Below are 23,036 nucleotides of genomic sequence, written 5' to 3'. Positions count from 1 at the left end.
GGCACCCTCTCCAAAGGAGATAGGCACCCCAGTGGAAGTGCGCCAGCTGCGAGCTGCATCCACAGGCGCCTGCGGGGCTGAGTTCTTATTGAAGGGGCCTGGCATCGCGGCTGGCGGGCCATTCTGACCTCGATGCAGCGACGGGATCCGTGCCTTGGCGCCGTGGCCCGCCGTCGATTTCGTACGTGCCGAATCGCTCCGTAACGGAGGAGGGGTGTTGCTTTTCAAGCTAGGCAGCGATCGATAGGTGGCACAATCGCTAGGCGTCGTCGGCGTCGCCGCGTTCTGGGCGAGCGTGCCGCGCACTGTCTCCATCCAAGCACGAGCGAAAGTGAGGGGCGGAGAGGACAACACGGAACAGACCACACATACGCGCACGCATACACGAAGCGCTCCGAACAGACAAGCGCCCGGAAGTGAGCTCCAACCATCAGCCGAAAAGGAGCAGAGTGCGAAACGGCGACGTGTCGAGTCGAAGAGATGGCCAAGAGCGACGACGACAGACGGCGCAGCGTGGCAACCAAAGCGCGACGGACTGGGCGAAATGGAAAGCAGCAGAACGATGAGAGAACAAATGAATAGGGGTGGGGCGTGGCGAGTGCGCAGGAAGCTACACACGCACGAAAGGGAGGCGAAGCGAGACGGAAGGCTGGAAGGCGAAAGGGCAGAGCGCCCCCAAGCGGGGGGAGGGGAGGGGTACGAGTGAAGCGGGGTGACAGATCGAAAGGGTAGTAGCGGCCAGTCACTGATGAAGACTAAGAGCGCCGCACCAATCGCGACACGCCGATGCGCGCGCACCAACGCAAGGGCACAAAGAGAGGAAGGCGTGTGCGCATGCGCAAGTTTTCGGCTGCTTACTCGGGGGCGCGGGAAACACCTAGATGCGGGTCCACGCGCGCGTTTGTTGGCAAACGACCATCGTGGGCAGCACGTGGAGGATGTGGAGAAGTCGACAGAGTCAGCGAGGAGAGGGGTGTAGCGCGCAAGAAGAGAGAGGCGAAGGGCAAGAAAAGACAGCAAAGTTCGAAAGGAAAAGACGAGAGGCAGGCGCAACCGTGGTAGCATGCGCAGCTGCGGGGATGGGGGCGGTACTCCTCCGGCACTTGGTGATGTTGAATTGCTGGTCGCGGCCTCAAGGCGCCAGCCTTTTCCACCCCTTTCGAGTCCTTTCAATGTCAATAGTCGACTGCTGACTCATCTTGGCGTTGAAAATCTGGTTTCCGTAAGCGTGTCCACACACGCGTCAGCACAGGCATACGTGCGAGGGATGAGGAATTCCTCACATCCGCTCGCTCGCCCCAGAGCTACGCAACGAGTGCAGCGGCGATGGGGCGGCTCGGTGTGATGGGGGGAACCTGGTCATACCGTGAGCGCCGCAAGCTGCAAAGGCCAGCAGTGGCTCATATGCACGGCACAGAGATCCAAGGATAAAGGGAAGGAATCAACAGCAGCAGAAACCCCGTGGGCATGTCTCATGATCCCGCAGCTGCCCGCTCAAGCATAACCGCAGGCACAAACGCTATCGGGCGCGCTAGAGGGAAATGTTCTGTAGGTCATCGTACTCATCATGGACAGCCTCTCGAGCACGCTTCCGCGACTCCTTCAGCAGCTGCTGAGCGCGCTCCTTGGCGAATTCGCTACGTATGTCTTCTCGCTGCAGCAGCTGTTGCACCTGCTCCTCCTCACTGACACCCATGCGCACCCGCTGCGTCGCTCTAGCAACGACGCTGACCGATTCCTGCTGCGACTCTCGCTTCTTTCGCTCCTTGACACCGCCACGCCTGTGCTTCGCTGCATCGCCGCGGACGTACACAAACGGTACGGCGAGCGCCTGCGTGTCCTCCGCGGTCACTTTGCCCTCCGCCAGGAGACGGGTGAAGGCGGCGTTGAGCTTTTCCTTCTCCGCCTCACCGAGGGAGCCATCGGAAAAGGCGCCGGCAAGGTCCGCCTTCGCGACTAGCGCGCACTTGCGTCCCAGTTGGGCGGCACCCTTCTGCGCAGCCTTCAGGTCCGTCGTGTCCACCGCCTCCTCGTCTCCAAAAGCGTCGGTGAACATTGGAGCTTTCAACAACAGGCCTGCGTGCAGCTGCTTCGCCCGTGAGCTGCTCGCGATGCTCTGGAACTCCTCCGTGCCCAGCATGCGAAGTGCGGCGTCACTCAGCTTGCACAGCGCCAAAAGACCTCCTGCTCTTGCCACTAGCTCCGCAGCCAGTGGAACACCAAGGAGGGCATCGAGATTCGGCGTGGACATACCCACGTGTGCCGTACACCGGTGCTTGACTGCGGATGTGTATCTGCGGTGGTGGCAGGTGTGGGGCACGAGGAAGTGTACCGGGGGGAGGAGGGGGGAGCAAGCGATGGACCGCGGCCGCAGAATGTGGTAAAACAAGGCAGCCACAGCAGAAGAACGTAGGAAGGAGTGCTAAGAAGAGGGCGAAAAGGAAAGCGGTCGAGGCGTTGTAGTGGCATGCGGCATTGGCGTCACAGGATGCGAAGGAAACAGTCTCAGGCCACGCCCTAGGGGTGCACGCAACACATGTACGCACATACATGTACGTCCCTCAAGCGGAACCGGCGCCGGAAAAGGCGCCCTGCGCTGTTGCCTCTCACGCCCTAACTTGGGCGCTCGGGATCTGTTGAAGGCACCAGCGGCAGGTCATTGCAGAGCACATAGGCATGAGTGCGTACGCCTGGGCTGTTCAACCCTCTTCGTCTTTTGTGTCGTCTTATCCAGAGTTACGGGGATGGTAGAGAAGCAGAGGTGGCGGCAGATGAGTCGTCCGCCTCTGCTCTCCCGCCTGGAAGCGCGACACCGCATCTTGGCGGGCCGTCGAACGGTCACACACACACACACACACACACACACACACAACAGACAAGCAAAGAAAGAACGCCTCCGATGGGCGAGAAGGGAGAAGACGCACAGTGGGCACGTGGCGCCGGGCTGCGATGGCACAGAGAGAAAGAGAAAGGAAGGCAACGCACAAGCACGAGTCACCGCAGTGGCCGCATATGCCCCCGGTCCCGACGTATTCTTTCGAGGCATTACGACGATCGGATCGGTGCCTTGTGAGCCAGAAGACTCTTAATCTGAAAGACCAGTGCGTCGCACTCGCGCTGCAGCTCGTCGCATTGCGCCTGGGCAATAAGCAGCTCTTCGCCTGAGGTGCGAGGGCCTGCCGATGGGAAGCCGTATTGGTTGCCCTTCTCAGCCATGAAAACTGACGTCCCAGCAAGGCCGTGAGATGCGGTGAGTCGAGGCGTGCCACCTCCCAGCTCAAACGGGGAGGCGTACCAGCGACCGTTCCAGAGCGCTGCCGAGGTGGACGCGAACGATCCTGGCGGCGCAGGAGTCTGCTTCGCGGACGGGCGGGTGGATGCCTTTACCCGGCACCGTACCCGAAGCTTCCCAGTAGCTACACCCGTAGAGCGGTCTCTCGACATGTGATAGCGTAGTGCAGCGGGGATACCTTGCAAGGCCTGGGGGGCCCACGTCGCCTCGGACGCCGTTGTGCCGCCTGCGGCGGCCCACCGCGCGCTGCCACAGACCTCCACAGATGAGGTGCCCCCCGCGTGACGAACAAATATAGCAGTCAAGGCACCGTCACGTGAGTCCACGCTCAGCGAGCGGATGAACGTGTGGGGAGGTGTGCGGAACTGCTGTCTTGATGCACCAGTTGTTGCTTCGGACTTCTCCTCCCACGCATACAGTCGCAACCATGCTGGGGTGCGAAGAGAAGCCGCGGCGCCGGACGCTGCGGCGGCTCTCGAAAGAGATGCCCATGAATCGGGTCCAGAGGCTGCGGCGGCGACGAGCTGCAAAGACACCGGCCGCATCGCGTGGTGAAGGTCGATCGACGCGAGGGAGCGGCCGCCAACGAACAGCTGCGTCTCATCCAGCGAGCACGCCAGGCAGGTCGCAGCGAAGCCGCATAACAGGGATGCCAAGATATCTCCATTGTGCACGTCGGCCACGAGTACACGTCCGTCAGCCCCAAGGGTTACCAAAGATGCCCCATCAGAGAGGAACCGGACCGCGACAACGGGGACGGTGTGCCCTGTAATCCGCCGACACTGTGTAACCCCACTCTCGCGGTAGAGGGTGTGCAAAGGAAAGACGCAGCTGACAGCGTCGTGGCCAGCCGTTGCAACAAGATGGTTTGAACTGACGGCGAGATCGTAGATGGCCCCGCAGTGCAGCGTCGTATCGGAATGCGGCGTCAGCACGTGTGCACTCTCATTCACTGAAGCGCAGAGCAGGATGCTGCCTTTACTGGTGCCAATGAGCACGGCGCGATCGTCGAGCACGGAGATCGCGCTTGTCGCCGTGAGGTCGCTGTCGGCGTCCAGCACAGACTCCACCATGAGCGGCAGAGAGATGGTGGACTCCTTCACTGACATGATCGTGTCCCAGCTGTCTTCATCATACGCTTCTGGTCGGGGTGGGCAGAGGCTGCACTATTACGGGCCAGGGAAAAAGGAACCGGCAAAGGTCTACGCACGCGACAGCAAAACGGGGTCAAGAGCAAGAGAAGCGAGTGAGAGACACAGAGAATGCCGATGTGGGTAAGAGTGGGGCTGGCCGTAATGGCACCAGATGTGGAGGCGTGTCCGCTTGCTGAAGAAGATGAGCCCTGGCCTGCTCCTTTTTCCTCCTAGAGAGGTGCTTCACAGAGACGTCGGCGCACCTGTGTCACTGTTGAGGCGCGTAAGTGACCCGTGCGCTCAGACACACGCACACACACGCAGATCCCGAGGCCACCCGCCGCCGAGAGGAGAGGACGCGGACAAGCAAAGAGGGAGGCAAAACAACAAGGAGTCGTGAAAGGGCATTGGCGGGGGAAGTCCGGAATACGTGCTGGTGAGAAAGCAGGTCCGCGGCTATGCCGAGGCGTCCTCGTAGGGACGGCCATCACAAAGCGAGAGAGATGAAGCCGGTGGCAGCGGTGCCCGTCGAGACGTCGCTTCCACACTGCTGCCTCCGTAGCGAGTGTGCGTGCACACGTGCTGATGCGCACGGTGGGCGGTCCCTTCCGAGTTGAGAGACGCGAGTGTGTGTGAAGTCAGTGCTCACAGGTCATTCTCTCCTGGTGGTGGGCATGGCTGACCTCATGCACCGTCGAAGCGCTTCGACCTTCCAATGACAGCAGCGGCCACATGCACGTGCGCACATAGAGCTCAGAGGAAGAAGGTGAAGGGGGGCTAGTGCGGGAGTTGGTGAACCACCACCTTCTCCGACCGCTGAGCATGGATCACTTGAGACTACGCCTACGATGTGAAAGATGGCACACGACAACGGTACACAAAACACAAAAAATCGAAGAAGGAAACGCACATAAAAACGAAACACTTAGCATGAGCGGTCCGGCCGTAATCACAGTGCAAGCACTTTGCGGGCCGCGACGGCCCCTGTGCGCGGCTCATCACGGTTGGCTCACCTTGAGATGCTGGGCCCCTCAAATACTTCAAGAAGGACGTGCCCACCACAATCTTGTAGGTACGCGCGCCCGCACACACATACACGTAGATGCACAAGAGCGCCTTCCGAGGAACTCTTTTTTCTCACACACACTCTGCCGCAGCCTTCCCCCTACACTCACCGCGGACGATACCGGCACGAAAGCCATCGTGTCACGAACGGAGCGAGCCAACCCGACAAGATGCCTGCACACCACGAGAGCCAACGCGAAGAAGCATCGCCGCACGCGCACACATAGGAAAAGAGGAACACACACACACACACACATGCAGGCACATGGAAACAACAACACGAATTACTTCACCAGCGGCAGCGATCCGGCATGCAAAGAATGGCTGGCCAGAGAGCAAACGCCTCACCTCGACATGCTCATCAACATGTTCGCATCCTTCGGTACGAACGTAACGTTCTGCATGGGCACGATCTGATTAGCCACCTCCACGGCTGCCTCGATGCGGCGCAGCTCCAGCAGGCCGGACCCGGATTTCTGAATGGCCTCCGAAATGAGCCGCGCCGACTCCGCCTCACCCTCGGCGCGCACCACGGCAGCACGGCGCTTCTGCTCATTCTCCATCACGACATAGCGGTAGCGCTCTGCTTCCTGCTGGGCTACCTGCTTCTGCTCCACCGCCGTCATGAAGTCGGCGCCAAACTGGATGTCTACCAGCGAGAGGTCTTCAATGATGAGACCGAACTGATTCACCTTCTCCTGCATGAGCTGGTAAATGCGCGCGGAGACGGCGTCGCGCTTTTGAATGAGCTCCTCCGCCTTGTACTCCGCCACAACCGCCTTCAGGATTTCGTTGCTGACAGATGGCAGGATGCGCTCGTCGTAGTCGAGACCGAAGGTGCGGTAGATCTGCGGGAGGCGGTCAGCCATGGGACGGAAAAGCACGCGCAGCCGCACGTTCACCATCTGCAGATCCTTTGTGCCGGTCATTGTGTGCAGCGTGCGCGGGCGCACCCGCACGTTGAAGCGCAAGACTTCGTCCAGGCCGATGATGCGCCCCTGAAGGCCTTCGCCGTACACGGAGTCCTTCAGTCCGCTGATCTTGTTGTACAGAATGCACGCCTCACCTGGGTAGACCACAAAGCAGCAGCTGTACACGCTAAGGCCGGCAGCCATCGCACCGATGGCAACCTTCTGCAGCAGCTTCGACATCGCCAAGACGATAGGAGAGACGAGAAATTGAAGAGCCGGGAGGCAAGCGCTAGCAGCAGAAGTGGTGGATGCTGTGAGATACTGGCAAACTCAACCTGTGTTGGAGCCTCTTGGTGATTGAAGAAAGCTCTTTACAGACGGAGAAGAATAAGCGAAAGATGCAAGGACTGCGCGAGGATGGGAGCTAGAGACCGCGTCTGCGAAGTCAGCTACACGCCTCCTGGAGATGCATGCAGAAGCCAACACGAGCGAAAAAAGAGAAGGCGCAGAGCAACACAGAGGGCGAAGTCCGCAGCGAAGGCACAACAAATTACGCGCAGCTTTTCCTGTATGATGAGGAAACGAACAGAGAACTACAGAAGTGCGGCATGGACGAACGGCAGAGGGAATGGCGATGGAGAACATTCATGTTGGTGTCAGCGCGCAGATGCGCAGTGGGAGTGTGAAGGGTGCAAGGGCAGGGTATGGAGGGGGTAATCCAGATACAGAAGTGAGAAAGCGAGCGTGTGGTCTCGGAAACGCGAGTGGGATGAGTGCAACCGCAATGATAGGCGATGCGCGAATGGAAAAGAAGCAGCCACGAGGCGTGCATACGCGCACGCACCCGCACAGGAGCAGTGAGCGTAGTCTCAAGCGTCGAGAGAACCGTTCTACTTCACAGTAAGCCCGCAGGCATCACCCTTAGTGATTCAGTCACTGGCCACCGCCTGTTTACGCTCCCTTCATGCATGTGGCTCTGTCTCTGGCTACACGGTTTTCACGCCTAGGTATCTCAGCATGCGCAAACACAGCATCATATGTAAAACAGGGGACGTACCGAATTAAACACGGAGAGACAAAAACAAGTCCTCAGGGGCTCCGCCCTCTTCCACACACACAAACACACCTGCGTGTCGCGGTGCAAAGAGCGACGAAACGGCAAGAGGCCAGGAAGGGTCACGCAAGGATGCGCATAGCGACACGCGCACGCACTCGAACGTGCGCTTGAAGTACCCCACAGTCCCCACCACCACCACCACGGGAGAAAAAATGCGCGAAGGTAAAGACGAAAAAGAAGAAGGGAAGAATAGAATGGCCACCACCACCGCGGCCCGCCAGCCCTGCGCCGCCCCCGATCATGCGGGCTTTCCGTCTCCTCATCTCCCGCCTCACTCATCACCACGGCAACGCAGTGAGAGGAGAGACGGCAGGGATGCCAGACACAGAGTGCAAGACAGAGCAGAAGAAACGCGGCGTCGCAAGCACAGCACAGCAACTGAGACACGGTCCATGTGCTCATGATCGTTAACGCTCTTTGTTATCACTAACACGCTTCTTCGCCCAGCACAGCCTTGCGCGGCACTTGGTGCTTCGCATGGGGGAAGCGCCGCTGCTGCGCACGCGAAAAAAGCAGCCCACGCAGCGAGAACGAGCAAGGGACGAAGGGGGCAGGGAAAGGGGAGGAGGACGGCCTTCAAGCAGTGCAGCGGTCATGTGCAGCATCAGCGTCACGCGCGCACGCAGACGCCAGCCCGGGTCTTCCCTTCAAGTGAGCGCGCCATCCCCCTCCTTTCTCTCTCTCTATCTTGATGTGTTTGCCTCCTGAAAGGCCCAATATCGCCACTGATGGGCGCACTACACGCCTCGTCACCCCTTCGATCCTCTTCTTTCATACATGTGCATTCGTCGCTGGGTGTCGCTTCTTTTCTTCGACGCTTTCCTGGCATTCGGTGGTATGCTCGGCAAGTGAGGCAGAGGGAGAGGAGGAGGGAGGGGGTGCGCCGTTTATTCGATTAAGGCAACCCATTACGCAACGCAGACAAAAGCACAGAGAAAAAAAGAAGGACGCGCGCACGTGTGCGCTCACACGTCCCAGCGATCACACCGCCACCGCCGACCGCGTCACCCACTTCAAGGGTGCGGAGAAAAAGCCGAAAGAAGCGACGCTTCACGCCACGACGGCAATTGGCCCTCCTCCATCTTGACCGTTAGCCATGCGGCCACACACATCTCCGCCACTGCTTTCCAGTAGCTTGTGCGCACACGGTAATGATGAGCACAGAAGGTGCTGTGGGCACGGGCAGCCGAGAACCGCATTACTTGGGGAAGCGCTCCTTGTAGTCGGCAATGACCTTGGCACAAACCCCCTCCTGCACATCCAAGCAGAGGAACTCGTCCAGCACCTCCGCGTCCATCAGCTGCATCTGCAGCATCGAGTGGATAATGCGACTGAGCAGCTTCTCCAGCCCGTCCTGCGCCCCCTCGGGGTTGCAGAGGCTGTACACAACATCGAGGTCCATGCGAATCATGTTCTCCTCGTCGGTGGACGGCAGCGGCACGCGATCCCAGAAGGACATCAACGTATCCACGGCGGAGTCGTCGGGGCTCTCCAGCCGATTGTATGTCAGTCGCAGCACGTTCGCCGCATCGAAGTACACATCGGCGCGCGTCTCCTGCTCAGTGGAGGTGAGGCGCAGCATACTCATGAAGCGCTCCCCAAACTTTGGGACATCTTCCAAAAGGCCGTCCTCGATGGCAGAGGCGAGAGCGCTGGCAAAGCCGTCGAACACCTCCGTGTCGATCATGTACAGCCCGACGACAAGGAAGCTGAAAGCCTCGCGCTGGGCGTCCTTGCGGGTGGTCGTGCAAGCCGAGTGGATCACCTCCTGCGCCACTGCCACGCAAAGTTCGCTCTCCGACTCAAAAAAGCGGTCGCATGTGTTGAACTGATCGACCCAGTGGAGGATGACGTCGTTCGTGCGGTCTGCCACCCACTCCTGGAACATCGACGCCACACGCAGCTCGAACTTCACGAGCGGCACCTGCGGCGACGCTTCGTCGCGGAACGAGGCACCGGCAGGTGCAGTGGCAGCGACCGTGACCGCCGCTGAGGTGGACAACGCTGTTGTGTTGGCTGCCGGCGAGGCACTCGACGTGCCGCGCCCGTTCAGCCCCTTACCGGTGGAAGACGCCGGTGCTGCCGCAGTACCTGTCTTCATCGTGGCGGCGTCGCGCCAGCTCTTCGACGCAGCGGCGGCGCTGCCCTGGTCACGGCCGCCCTTCTTCGGGGGCGGGGCCGTGGCGCACTTTTTATCCTTGCCGTGGCTTGGCGGCAGGGCTGCCTTGACGGGCTTCGGCTTTGAGCCCCAACCGCGCTTGCGCAGATCCAGCAGGTCCATAATCTTGAAGCGAATGCGCGGCGGGTACGGGCAGTCGGGCTTCTTATTGAAGTTCTCGAGGGAGGTGAAGTAGCGGTCTAGCGTCTTCTTGTGGTTCTGATCTAGTCGATCGCCGATTGTGTTGAGGAGCGCGGCGAGCAGTTCGATGTTCTCGCTGCTGGGAAAGCCCGTCTTGTCGCTGCAGCGCATCGTCAGATCCATGACGGTGAACATGGTCGAGTGCGTCAGGGCCGTGCAAAGGTACAGCTCACCGATAAAGCGCATGTTCGACCGTTTGCGCCGCATCACGTTGGACCGCTCGTACTCGAGCTCCTCCTCTGACTTGTCCTCCATCTTCGACAGCTCCTTGGAGAGCGTTCGGAACTCGTGCTGCACAGTGCTGATAATGGCGTCGCGCAGCTGCGACTGTGGTCGCTCGCCCTTGTGGCCATCGCGCAAAACGTTCGCCTCGTATAAGGCAAGGCTGTGGCACACGCCGGCGTACAGCTTGCTGTTCTCTGGCTCGTCCAGCGCCTTCTTGAAGATGATGTTGACGACCATGTTCATAATATCCTCCGTGGCAAAGAGCTCTTTGGTGAGTAGCTTATCAATCATGATGTCCTTGTTCTCCTCTGTCAGCTTGTTCAGTGTGCCATGCAGCAGTCGCTGCACCCACTCCTCCGTCGTCTGAGCGGTGCCCTTCGCAACCCAGGCATTCTCACCGCGCACCAGCTTCGTCTGCGTCAGGCGGCGGCGTCGTACCACTTCATCCAGAGAAAAGCCCGGGTACGGCGGCTCAAGGTAGTTGTTTCGCACACTGCGAATCTGCTCCACGGTGAACTGCATGGCTGTACGTGTATGCGTGTGTCTAGATAGGAACGGGAGATCGGGCTTGATGCTCCGGTGCAGATGGTGAGAGCCTCGAGGGTGGTGCTCAAGCTTTTGTGGTGGTGGTGGTGGTGGCAGGGGAGGTGCTTGAGAGAAGATGCAGTGCAAATGTTTTGTGTGCGCCCACGGCCGAGGGGTGTTGTACGCACGCTTGGGTGAGTGCGCCGGCGGGGAGGGGAAGGGGAGAGGGGCGTGGCGAGCGAGTAGGAATGAGAGTTGTTCGGTAAAGAAGCCGGATAACCCTAGCGTATCGCAGCGGTAGAGACGTGTAACTGTGTCACGAAAGTGGAAGAGGGGTAGGGGGCACGAGCAAGGCCGATCACCAAGAGAATCAAGGCAGCACCCGAAGCGGCGGCAAAATCAAAGAGAACGCACGTGCGTGCAACGCAGGAGAGAGAGAGGCAGGCGGTGAATGGCAGAGGTGAAGAAGGAAAGCTAAAGGGGGCGCGCGTGTGCATGCGAGAGTGGGCTGCGTAGGCCTCTGTGCGCTCATGCGGGCGATCCTTACTAGAATAATCGCTGGCTCGAGCAGGGTGAAGGCTTCCGCATGAGCAGCGGTACAAGAGAGAGGAGGGTCAGACGGCGACAGTGCCCTTCTCTCCCCTCCACCCGCCCTCGCAGGCACCGGCACAGATGCACGACGATAAACGGAAGAAGAGCGGCTACCGTACGAGAGATACAGCCACACCACATCTCTGGAAAACGCGCTTAGAGGCGACGTATCCACACTCTCCCTCCCTCGAGCCCCTTGCCAGACGCTGTGTAGTCACCCGTGCGCCAGCCTCCATGAAAATGGGCAGCCCTGGGTGGTTCGAAGCGTCGCTTCCCTTCTCACCTTTACAAGGTGGTTTAGTGTGCTTAGATGGGGAGCACATGGAGATAGAGAAACCGCGAACACAAGAACAACCACGTCAAGACGCAGCTCGACGAGTGGAGAAGAGGGCCCATGAAGCACCCCCGCACACTCGCACGCGGCACTGCGTGCTTGGTTCCCACCTCTCCAAAGTCTCCGCAAGTGGGGCTGCATTGCTCAGCTGTTCAAAATGGCGTTGAGGAAGTCATCATCATTCTCTGGCATCGAGGGCGCCACCTTGACGCCCTCGGTGCCCAGCGCCGCAGTATCCACATTTTTCGCCTGTTCTATCTCGGTTGAGGTCGCAGAGCCCGCCTCATTCGCAGGGGGGGTCCAAAAGGATGAGGCGGCCAAAAGTCGCTTCGGCAGAAAGCCCGGCTCAGTGCGGCCCTTCTCCCAGTCGATGATGATCGAGTAGCCCTTCAGTCGCTTCTTGCGGTGAAACTGGACGGCTTTGCGGGCCTCCCCGACGAGGTTGAACTCCACAAAGGCGTAACGACGACTCTTGCCGGTCTTGTAGTGGCGCACAATGTGCACGCTCAGCACGCGGCCGAACTGATCCGAAAAGTGACGCAAGTCCTCCTCGACCGTCTCGGGATGCAAGTTGGCCATGACAACAGTGCGCAAGGGGTCTGAGCGGACGTTGAGGTCCGTGAAAGGGTTGCGCCGCTCATTCTCGCCCTGCAGCTGGGCCGCCCACGCCTCCTGCTTCGACAATGTGCCAGCCGCAGTCGCTGTTGCACTTGTCGTGAGTGTTGGCGAAGATGGCAGCGGGGCTTCTACCTTGGCATCACGAGTGGGCTCGTCCTCATCCGCCTGCTTCGCCAGCGCCAGTGCGGTATTGAAGGCATTGTAGCACGAGTGGCCTTTGGTGATTCCCTGCTGGCGTCGGTGCAGTCGACCAATCGAAGGCGGCGGCGGCCTCGCCTGAAAGAAAGTGCGCTTCCACGCGGCATGCATCTCCTGCCGCTGATGCGCCGCCACCCTTTTGCGCTGCAGTCGCGACGCTTCTTCATCACACTCCATAATATATATATATATATATATTGGAAGAGAAATGTGTGTGTGTGTGTGTAGTGGATGGGTGGTTGCAGCTGTGCGTGGTGTCTCGTGCTCGTTTTGTTTCGTGCACCGCTGCAGGTGAACCAGGGGAGAAAGGGGCAGGCCGATAGGGTTCCGCACTCGCCCTCGGTGTGCACGCAGGGGCGTGCACACGCAAGTGAGCTTATCGTGGATGCAACGGCGTGGCCCTATGCGTGGCGTGCCGCGGCTCGTGAGCACTTGACGCTCGACGCAGCCGCGCATGCGTGCAGCGCAAAGAGAAGTGAAGAGGGAGAAGGGTGGGCGTGCGTTGCGAGTCGAGTTGAAAGAAAAGGGCTCGAGCGAGCAAAGGCTCTCTGCTCTGAAACGGAGGAGGAGGGCGAGGGTTCAGTGGTCCCGGTACCCCCCTCGAACTTATCTCCGAGTCAAGCAAGGAGACGAGGGTCAGTTCCAAAGGAGTCTGTGGGAGTTGTTGAGGTGCGGCAGCGGCAGAGCGGGTACCTCGCAAAAGCGTGAGAACGTGTCTGTTCTGTGTCGTTGAGCTCGCAAGCGCGGAAAGGCTTGAACGCGCGCATCAGCCTTTTCAAGATTGCTTGCTGTGTCTCTCTTGTCACTAAGTGGTGGAAAAACAGGGTGAGAGAGAGCGCAAGGGCAGAAAAGATGCGGCGCCTTCATGTCGCCCGCGGCGCTTGGCACCGTGAAAGGACAAGAGAGTGTGAGGGGGTGGAGAAGGGGGGAGGTGGCACTCCCCTCACCTGAAACACAACATATATGAAGGGAGACCCAAACGTGAGAAGCGACCTCAACGCCAAGGTCTAAATAGTGGAAACACAAGATAAGGATACTGAGACGATGAGGACAGACCCTCTGCTACAAGGGTCCATGAACGCGCGTGCGTGCCCGTCGCGGGAAGTGAGAACAGCATCGCTGCTACTGCTCTGCGCGGCAGCCTCAGCATTTCAGATCGAACGCAGAAGAAAAGACGGGGAAGAGGGAAGTGACAGGCAGTTTCAGCTGCTGGGGTGGGAAAAGAACACACAGCAAAACAACGTCACAACACAAAGGCATCCTCTTGTCTTCACCACCAACGCCATTGCGCCTTAGGCTCTGACTTCGGGGGTTTCCTGTGTCGATGGCGCCGCTCTCGGTCCCCTGCGGCGTGGCAGCACCCCTGCGGCGCATAAACGCGCCCATCGCAGAAGAGCAGAAGAGCAGAAGAGGGCCACTGCGAGACAGCGGGGTGCGGTGGTGCGTGCCGTGCACGACAGAGAAACCCCCTCCCCCTCCTCCGTGGTAGCACACAAACAAAAGTCAAAACAACCAACAGGCTCATCGATACGCACACCTACGCGCACACTCTGAGGCATGTATCGAGGCACGGAGCACTTCCATCAACAGGGAGAGCTCATTCTACTCTATGCACAGCACACATATACACGAAGCCGTGTAAGTGGGGGTGGATGTGCCGCAACAGTTTCTAATGGGACATGATAAACGGGACACACACACACAAGGCGGCACCACCCTGATGCCAAGCGGGGGCTTTTATGCATCTAGCAAAGGTGAAAACAAAAAGGCGGGAGAAATGAGGGCGACACGCGCACAGCACCACCACGTGCACACACACACAGACACATGTATGTACACGCACACGTGGGCATCGCGTCCAATCACGGTACACTCAAACGCTCCTCCACCACCAACCTCCCCCCACCGCTGTCCGTTGCCATCTAAGCGGGAAAGCAATACGTCGGGTGGAAGGAAGGCTTGCTGAGGTACAAGCAGAGGTTTCGCTCTGAGATGCCAACGACGGGCTGAGAAGGACAACATGGATGCCGCTCCTCGTCCCATCCTCACTCCCCAACTGTCGACGCAGTGCTCGCACAGAACCTTTTCGGGCGGCGCTGACAGCTGTCAGGCAATGCAGCCGGGCATCGCTCGAGGAAGCGATCCAGAAGCCGGCACCGACGACGGAACCCGATCAGATACGTAGCAGTGCAGCTCCTTGAACGGATTTACCACACTGCCTTCCCGGTTGAAGTGCAGCCACAACGCACTGGCTCTGAAGATGTCGAGCCCCGTCCGTTCGCGCAGCTCACCAGGGCTCAGGCGCAGCCGGCCAGACTGGTGGCGCTGTCGACGTGTCTCGATCTCTCGCCGAGTGTGCAGCATCGTTTGAGCAGGAATGTGCCAGCTACGGCACAGCACCGTCTCGACGGCAGAGAGCTCCTTCTGCGCCTCTTTGGCTGCCGCGGCATCGGCGTTGGCGGCGGCGGCGCTGCCCGTGACCGCTGCCTCTTCCTCGTATCCATCCTCCGGCCCGATGGGTTGGCGCGCGCCTTCGAAGCACGGGAAGACGCCGGCCAATTGAGCGAGACCAACAACCCACGTCTCCACCTCTACCCGATCACGGCACATGACATCAACAAACTTCAAGTGCCGCCTACGTGCGCGGGTTCGATAGGCGAGAGTGAAGGAAGTACAGAAGTCACCAACTTCGCTCTTGCGCTCGTGGGTGGAGTACTTACGAAAGGCAGGCGAGGAGCGCCCCAACGTGATCTTCACCACCTCATCCAAGTACACACGGCCACCGCCCATTAGCCCCGGCCCACGATGCGACTCATCCCAACACAACAGCAGACGGTTGTTTCTCTGTGAGAGGTAAAACCAACGCGCGTGTGGGCGACCATAGCGGTCGAGCTTCGTGAGAGAGGCGCCCATGTCCATGTAAGCGGTCACCCGTGTCAGAAGCGCAGGGTCGTCGAAGGAAGAGAGGTGGCGGGGCCTGCGGCTGGTGCCCTTCCCAATCGCATCGGGGGCAACAGCGCCGGCGTTGGCATCCGCCTCTACCTTCCCCGTCTCCTCGCACCTGTGACACACGCTCCAGTACTTGGGAAGAGGCTGTGGATCTCCACTGACGTTGGTGAAGTTGCTGACGATGTGAAACGGCTGCGGTAGAGAAATCGGCTGGAGTTTCTCCTGCTGCCGTTGCTGCCTCGGGTGTTTCCTTGAAGACTGCACAACAGCGTTGCCTGCCATCGCCAGTACAGCGCCTCGCAGCCACGCCTCGGTAGAAGCAGGCTTGGAAGGGGTGGAAGACGCCGTGGTGGATGTGGCGTCTCTGCAACTGCGGGAGGTGGTGTTCCGTCGACCATGACCAGCAGCCGGCTCACCGTCTGTGTGCGCAGATGGTGAAGGAGTAGATCCAGGAGCCATGAGTCCCACGAGCGTGAGAAGAAGCTGCGCCAGCTCCAGCGCCTTCTTGTATGTAGCCCTTTCTTGCTCAAAGGCGGCCAGACTCGCCTCATCGTCGGCATGGGCTGCGTGCGCGTCTACGATGCCCCCTTCACCCTCGCTCGGCGCCTCCTCGAAGTCGCGCAAGCGCTGCAGCTCCCCTAATCGCATATTTTTGACTTTTATCAGCTCCTGCCGTGTTGCCGTGACGGCCGCAGTAGCCTCCTCCACCTTGCTGAGAAGCTGGCGCATGGCAGACTCATCACGAGACAGTTGGGCGCGTAGATCGAGGCCCGCCTCATCAGCGGTGGTGATTTGCGTTTGCACCTCAGCGCGGCGTCGACTATACTGCCTCAGCATGTCCCTCAAGAGCTCTCTCCGTCGCGTCTCGAGGAAGTTGCGCATGCGAGCCTCGGGGCTCTCTTCATGCGCCAGCCGTTCCCTTAGGCGCGTGCACAAAACTTGCATTCGGGTTGTCTTGTCCGTGCCGTTGGCCAGGGGCGTGTGAAAAGGTAGCTGGAACAGAGGGTGTCGCGGCGTTGACGCCGCCGCGAGCTGCAGAAGCCCCGTCGCGTGCTCTTGTTGAACCTGAACGATGCGTGCCTCAGCGAGGAGAGCGTCGTGGACGTAAATGGACTCCAAGTACGCTGACTGGAGTGCGGCATGCTGTGGCGACTCGGCGCCGGTGCCAAGCACCCTCATGCTCTTTATCTTGTCAGCAAAGTAGAGTGACGAGAGCGTCTCCTCACACGTCACAGCTGTCGGGCTCACATTCACGAAGAGTGCCACCTGCGCACGGGGAGCCGCAAACGTGTCGCGCAGCATCATTGTGAGCTTGCTGTCACGGTATGGAATGTGCGGCGTACCGTGGTAGAGGTGGTGAACAACGTTGCCGAGTGCGGTGAGGGAAGCGTTGATGTGTCGCAGTTCGTCGAAACCTGTTCCGCGCACCTCAGCGTGCTTCGCCTTCTCACTGCCTGCAAGGTCCGCCACCGTCAGTGTGCTGTACATGACAGGTGCGGAGCGTGTGCCAAGCAGCGCGTTCGCGGCACCCTCAAAACACTCACTGCGCAGTAGCTGAGGCCCTCTCTGCTTCTGCTCCGCTGCAATCGATGCGGCACATCGTGCCTCCCGCAGCGCGCAGCACTCAGCCAGGGTGGGCGGAGATGGGTGGTCGGGCGTAATGGGGGCCTGAAACACCTCGATCGTGAAGAAAGCGTGCGAGCGAGAGGAAGTGTCGTTCGCAGAAGTCACCCTCTGCACTCGGCGCGCCGCTGCTCTCTCGTACACGTGGAACGCGTCCTGTAGCGTGCGCAGCGGCACATGCGTGAGGTGCGGCAGATGCAGAACGCCACGCGTCATGATGGGCTGCAGCGGCCGGCCAGCCACTCCCTCGCGCAACAAGTCACGGATCTCGTCCATGTAGATTTCAAGGGCGGTCATGCCGAGCACAACGTGGCGCTCACACTTGGCGCGCATGCGCTCAGCGAAGATCAGCATGTCTTGAATAGAGCGTAAGAGCAAGCCCGTGTCGGAGCCAACGGCGTGCAAGTCCTTCCCACTGTCGTGCACGACGGCCGTCTTTCCCAGCACCGTGAACGTCTTTCCGCTGCCGGTCTGCCCATATGTGAGAATGGAAGCGTTCGTGCCGGCCAGGACACTGTCCACGCAGTCGAGCACGGCGGCCTCGTACACGTCCTCCTGCGTCGCGTCCATGTCGAATACGTGGTCGTAGGCGAAGTGGAGGTCGCGAGTGCCTTTCTTCGCACGACAGTCGGCGAGTCGCAGCGACTTGTCAGAGGAGGGGATGCAAACGACCTTCTCGTAGCGCTCACTCTGCTGGAGGGGGGTCAGCGGATGTGCAAGCTTCGGTCGCACGCGCACTGAGACCATCACTCGCGCCGTCTCATAATCGCCGCCGTCTGTCATGGCTGTTGCAATCCAATGAAAGCAAAACACGCTATTGTGCGCCTGTGAGAGAGAGGGCGTGAGGGGTGGGCGACACGGCTGGATCGTGGCTACGCCGAACACGGCGTGGCCTTGTGCGTGGGTGCACGCGTGTGCCGTGTGTGCTGTGTGTGCTGGGCGGGTGCCGTGGCAGAGGAAGGATTTGCGAGGAGACTGCGAGAAGCAACGAAGGCCTGCAAGCGTGCGTGCGTGTGTGTATGTATGTGCGCGTGTGTGCAGAGGGGCAAAAATGAGAGAGAAGAGTATGTGCCGCAGCCGCCATGACGGCAAGAGTCGTAGTGAGGAAAAAAGAAGATGGCCTGCAGCACCCTAACATCGACTTCGGGACCCGCGGCACGCTGTGGGCGCCTTGCACGGTGTTGGAGAGCGCGCCGCTTCGCCTTCCTGTGGGCGTCAGTGGCGGCAGCGAAGAACGGGGTAGTGAAACCCGGAGGTGGCGAGAGAGAGGTGAAGGCAGAGAGGCGTTCTTGAACGATCATGTCGCGCGCGAGTGGCAGGTGATGCAAGACGGCCCACGTGAAGGCCGCTCGATGCGTATCTCTCTTCTTGGTTCCTTTTGCAGCGACGGAGCAGAGGGACGGCGAGAGAGGAAACGATAGAAGGGGAGGGAGATGCAATGAGCGCATCGTCACCACGAGTCTCATTCCCCACTCCTTCGCGGCTGCTCCTATCGCCCGCGTCTTGTTCGTCCACGACGATTTCGCCGCCATCGTCCGACGGCACACCTGGAGGATGCAAGCGGGAAGAGTACGCCTGATGGCAAGGACGCGTGCATCTCCAAAGAAGTACCCCGAGTTGGGTGTCGCTTCTCTGCCACCCGCGCCTCCGGCGTGGGAGGGCGTCAGGCCGGAGAGACAGAGAGACACGCTTACAGTGGAAGAGGAACAGAGAGAATCTCCGGGGTTTGAGGAGGGAGCGACACAACAACGCAGACAGACCGACAGCAAGGGCCAAGGAGGAGGGGAGAGGTGCCTGGGAAGGGGGGCTGCGTCGCACTACGGTACCTTGTCCTGCCGCCCACGCAACACAGCATTTCCAGCTGGGTTCCAGTAAGAGCAGAGAGCAGAGAGCAGAGAGAGGAACGAGAAGAGGGTGGCCAACCGTGCCGCATGGCCCACGGCGCTGAAGCACGGCCTTGGCACGTGCACCGGCACACCGACTCACGGCACGCACGCCTACGCGTTCACGGCGTGAGCTCGATCGTGACGCCTTCTGCCATGAGGCGCTCGATGAGAGGTTCGAGCATGTCCTGAATGTGCTCCTCCACCTTCTTCCCGGCCCCCGGCACCGCCACAAGGTTCGACTCCACCTTGTAGCGCTTGATGGGGTCACCGAAGAGCTGTACCTTGATGCGGCGCTTCTTCACGATGGCGCGCTTGCTCGCCAAGTCGATGAGAGAATGCCGCGGCTGGCTCGGCGCCATCGAGAGGCCTGTGCTGGTATGAGTGCCGCTGCTGCCCGTCACCGAGGCATCTGTCGTCGCAACAGAGTTGCCATGTGGGGACGTGAGGGGGGGAGGAGCAGCCGGTGCGTGGCCACCCTGAGCCAGCTCTGGCGGACGCATCGCTCGCCGTCCGCCAGCACCGAGCAGCACGCCGTAGCCAGAGCTTGGGTACCCGCCAGAGCGTGCGCTGCGGCCCGTGCTCGACTGTGCCGCTGAGAGGATATACGAACGTGCACTGCGCGGCACTCGGCAGAGCGATGAGAGCGACTCCACCTCGTCGGTGCGCGGCGTGCCGGTAAGTCCCATCGTGGAGTCCGGACTCAGCAGTGCCGCGCCCTCGCTGTTTGCCAAATCCTCGATCTCCTGGAACACCTCTATGGAGGCGACCCCGTCCACGTGGATGTCGCTCAGAGTCATCTCCAGAGGACAGTAGAAGGGCATTGCGAGACTGAGGTCGCTGCTCAGCGCCGAGTTAGCGCCGACGGTGTCAACGTTCACCTGCAGCCCGCGCAGCTTGAGGGTGAACTCGCCGTCGTAGCGCACCTTTACCATGAGCGCCGTGTGCTCCAGCGACAGCTCGCGGATGCCCGTCAGCATCACCTGCGGTGGTGTGCTCCCAATCTCCGGCAGCTCCACATGAACGAGGCCGCGGACCACTTTGCTCTCCCCCTTCGCCATCGCACCCCGAATGGACGTCTCGAGGGCAACCCGGATCGCCTCTCTGTTCTCCAGGCTCCACGTCTGCGGCCAGTCCCAGCGTAGCATCCTCCCCCTCCTCCTACTCGTGGCGTAGGATGTAGCGGTCGCGTCTCTAGCGGAAGCGTCTCTACGACCGTCAGGGAGGAAGTGCGGCCAAAGAGGGATAGCTCAGCGAGAGGGAGAGAGATGAAGGCTGAGAGGGCGACAGAGCACTGGTTAAAAGGCAGTTGGGTGAGCAAGAGAGAAGGGAGAGAAGGACGAAGTTGTATGTGAAGAGCTGCTAGCGCGGCTAGAAGCAGGCAGAGAGGCGCGCATGCACATACATGGTGAGTCATGCCCGATCTCACAGGAGTCGGGCAGAAGACGTTGTCTCCCCCGCACGTCACTAGGTAGATAAAAACATGCGCCATTGAATCGACGTACGGCGCGTCGAGGCGCGTGTGGCATGATGGCATGGTAGGGAAGGAAAAGCAGCACGATGGCTGCCCCCCCCCTCCCCATCCCTTCCTGCGCTGATTGAGACGAGTGAGTCACACTGCGCCAGCCCTCGCTGGCGCCGCCGTCGATTCCACCAGAGTAGCGCAGAGAGGGGGGGGGGCAGTGCTGCAGCTGGTTGCACAGATACGGGAGGGACGGGGAGTGGAAGAGGGGGGAAGAGGGCAACTCGGATGAGATGGAGTTACGTGGGCGCCATCCAGAAGAACGCTTTGGCTTAGCAAGTACAAGTCACAGCACATAAGGAGAGGAGAAAGATCGACGCCGCACCTACGCGCGCCTGCGGGGTAGGGAGAAGGTGCGCGAGAGAGAGAGACGCAAAATCGAAACTGTGAAGAGGATGAGCAGCGCACATGCGCACACGCATGCACATGCAGCATTGGACAGGCGAGAACAATGCACCATATGCGTCGCCCTCTCCTCCCGCTATGCGCTGTGTGCTGCGACAACCGGTGTTGAGCACAGGACAGTAACGTGTCATGCCACCACTACGATAAGGATCCCTCTCCTCACCCGTTCTAGACCGCTCGCTCGCCTGGTGACCGGCCAAAGGGAATGACACTGCCCAGCATGCTGCCCACATCCTCACGACCCATCGGCTTGGTGTGCTGGCCGAAGCGACGCAATACCGTGTCACGCGGTCGTAGGTGCCATTTCGTCTTCAGCTGACGCAGGCGGTGCGGCGGCGTGTCGACAACCATCGTCTCGGCGTCTTCACCGAGCGTTCCGGACGGCGCGGCGGCTTGCGCAGCTTCGATGGCAGCAGCAAACGAGGCCACCTCAGCCGAGGTGCCGTGCGTATCCTGGCACATGCGCAGACACGTCAGCGTATCATCGTTGAAGGGGATGCCCAAGAAGGAGTACAGCCGAATAACGTCAGAGGTCATGCTCAGCGAGCCCTCCGCCGACTGTGCGTTGGCGAGCAGCAGCGAGTTGAGAATGCGGGTCGTAAGCGGCTTGCCATAGCTGACAAGCTTCTTCACTTTTCCGTAGGCACTGCTCACCGCGCCAACGTGCGCCGCCAGCTCGATGCACTGGTCGTACATGGGCAGGATATTGTCGACGATGCTCCCTACCTCCTCGAGTCGCTGCATCATCACCTCGCAGCTGGCGTACATCTGAACTGTCGGCTTGTCGCACGTTGTGCAGGCCTGCAAGAAAAGCAACGCCATCTCCGGGGTGGGATTGATGTCGCTATGCAGAAAGAACTGCTCGTAAACCGCCAGCGCCAGCTCACCATCCGCCTGTGTGGCACAGTCGAGAAACGCCATGGTGAAGAGGAGGTAGTCTGCGGTCAGTCCACGCTGCGACAACTGGCCAAGTACATCGACGATGTAGTCCCCCATGTCAGGGACGTGGCGAATGGAGTAGAGCGCCCATTGGTAGCACTCCAGCGAGACACGAATTTGTGCGCCGTCAGCAAAGCTGAGCGCCTCGAGAACGAGGGTTGGCATGTTCAGCATGCTGCACATGCGCATGTAGGCTTCCACGCACTCGCTGCTGCGCTTCAGCGAGTAGAAGTCATAGAGCGACCACGTATCGAGGCCGCGAGCTGTGTAGGCTTCCCATGTAGCCGGTACTCCGCTCACCCCACTCAGAGCATCCGGTGATGCGCTCGATGATGCTGATGCCGCTTCCGTCGTTTCGCCGGATGCAAACGCACTGGACGCAGCGGGCGCCTTCTGCAGTTCCTCGGCAGCCATCGACACCAGTATCATCGTCTTGGCCAGCATTGAGGGACGCGGCCGCAGATGCCGTTGAATGACCTCCGCCATGATGGCCATGCCGTGCGACGGCTTCTGGCACGCCACACACAGCTCCAAGACCGCGTCGTACAGGTACGTGGTCAGCGTGAAGGCGTCGGCCGCGTCGCCGGTGGCGTCCGCCTCCATCTCCCGCGCCCGCTGCAGGTACACATCCCAGCCCTTTTCCCACTCCCCGCACACAGCGCAGCAACGGATCATCTCCGCGTGTGTCTCGGGCCCTACGTCGACCGGCGGAATGTTCGTTACCACCATCCGCTCAAAGATCTCCTCCGCACATTGGAAGCTCGCCACGCGCTGCCAATCCGCCACAAGCGTCAGCTGGTCCCTCTGATAACGCAGAATCGCCGCGCAGCTCTTGTCCGGCAGCGGCACGCGCTGGTACAGGAAGTCAGTCAGTAACCGGTTCGGTGTCGGCAGCATGCGCGCATGCCGCACCAGCTTATCAATGTCCAGCAGATGCATGTCTCTCTTGAAGTAGCCGTACCGTGTATAGCGCAGGTTCTTTGCCAGTGGAGTTTGATTGTACATGTGCTTCATGTGCGGCCGGTCCGGGTCCACCCACACGCGGTGGGCCTTCTCAAAGCCAGGCTCTCCGCCGAAGAGCCCCATTGCCGACGTGGTCAGAGCTGGGCGGTGCAGCTCCTTGTAAGCCGCACTCTGAATGTGCTCCTCAAGCGCTCTCGCCGCCGGCGCTGTGTCATCGATCCATAGTGTCAGCTTGTCCCCTGTGTGAAGCGCCGTCTCCGTCGTCGGGTGAGACTGCATAAAGCTGGAGGCCGAAGCTACCGCAAGAGACGCGAAGCAGCGCGACAGGCCGGTGCTGAAAAGCATCGCGTCCCCCTCCCGGACTTAGCACAGCCTTGTCGCTCC

At 60.3% G+C, this 23,036-nt stretch overlaps 8 protein-coding genes across 8 annotated transcripts; all 8 read right to left on the bottom strand.

Moving 5' to 3' along the window:
• Positions 1-1,531: 1,531 nt before the first annotated feature.
• On the bottom strand, positions 1,532-2,251 carry LINJ_16_1730 (conserved hypothetical protein; the record flags this gene model as incomplete). The annotated part of the gene is made up of 1 exon (XM_001464615.1): positions 1,532-2,251. One exon carries the CDS (start codon positions 2,249-2,251, stop codon positions 1,532-1,534), a length of 720 nt encoding a protein of 239 aa, XP_001464652.1.
• A 794-nt stretch (positions 2,252-3,045) lies between these two features.
• Positions 3,046-4,401, bottom strand: LINJ_16_1720 (conserved hypothetical protein; the record flags this gene model as incomplete). The annotated part of the gene is made up of 1 exon (XM_001464614.1): positions 3,046-4,401. One exon carries the CDS (start codon positions 4,399-4,401, stop codon positions 3,046-3,048), a length of 1,356 nt encoding a protein of 451 aa, XP_001464651.1.
• A 1,433-nt stretch (positions 4,402-5,834) lies between these two features.
• Positions 5,835-6,641, bottom strand: LINJ_16_1710 (prohibitin; the record flags this gene model as incomplete). The annotated part of the gene is made up of 1 exon (XM_001464613.1): positions 5,835-6,641. The coding sequence occupies one exon, from the start codon at positions 6,639-6,641 to the stop codon at positions 5,835-5,837; it is 807 nt and encodes a 268-aa protein (XP_001464650.1).
• Positions 6,642-8,716: 2,075 nt separating this feature from the next.
• On the bottom strand, positions 8,717-10,624 carry EIF4G3 (putative eukaryotic translation initiation factor 4 gamma; the record flags this gene model as incomplete). The annotated part of the gene is made up of 1 exon (XM_001464612.1): positions 8,717-10,624. One exon carries the CDS (start codon positions 10,622-10,624, stop codon positions 8,717-8,719), a length of 1,908 nt encoding a protein of 635 aa, XP_001464649.1.
• A 1,072-nt stretch (positions 10,625-11,696) lies between these two features.
• Positions 11,697-12,824, bottom strand: LINJ_16_1690 (putative U1 small nuclear ribonucleoprotein; the record flags this gene model as incomplete). Its single annotated transcript, XM_001464611.1, has 1 exon — positions 11,697-12,824. One exon carries the CDS (start codon positions 12,822-12,824, stop codon positions 11,697-11,699), a length of 1,128 nt encoding a protein of 375 aa, XP_001464648.1.
• A 1,650-nt stretch (positions 12,825-14,474) lies between these two features.
• On the bottom strand, positions 14,475-17,723 carry LINJ_16_1680 (putative kinesin; the record flags this gene model as incomplete). The annotated part of the gene is made up of 1 exon (XM_001464610.1): positions 14,475-17,723. The coding sequence occupies one exon, from the start codon at positions 17,721-17,723 to the stop codon at positions 14,475-14,477; it is 3,249 nt and encodes a 1,082-aa protein (XP_001464647.1).
• Positions 17,724-18,945: 1,222 nt separating this feature from the next.
• LINJ_16_1670 (conserved hypothetical protein) lies at positions 18,946-19,971 on the bottom strand (the record flags this gene model as incomplete). Its single annotated transcript, XM_001464609.1, has 1 exon — positions 18,946-19,971. The coding sequence occupies one exon, from the start codon at positions 19,969-19,971 to the stop codon at positions 18,946-18,948; it is 1,026 nt and encodes a 341-aa protein (XP_001464646.1).
• A 947-nt stretch (positions 19,972-20,918) lies between these two features.
• LINJ_16_1660 (conserved hypothetical protein) lies at positions 20,919-22,997 on the bottom strand (the record flags this gene model as incomplete). The annotated part of the gene is made up of 1 exon (XM_001464608.1): positions 20,919-22,997. One exon carries the CDS (start codon positions 22,995-22,997, stop codon positions 20,919-20,921), a length of 2,079 nt encoding a protein of 692 aa, XP_001464645.1.
• Positions 22,998-23,036: the final 39 nt, after the last annotated feature.

Source organism: Leishmania infantum, chromosome 16, assembly GCF_000002875.2.
Source record: "Leishmania infantum JPCM5 genome chromosome 16".
In the NCBI taxonomy this organism is placed as follows: Eukaryota; Euglenozoa; class Kinetoplastea; order Trypanosomatida; family Trypanosomatidae; genus Leishmania; species Leishmania infantum.
Note: the sequence above shows the minus strand (reverse complement) of the source record. Positions and strands in the feature narration are given on the sequence as shown.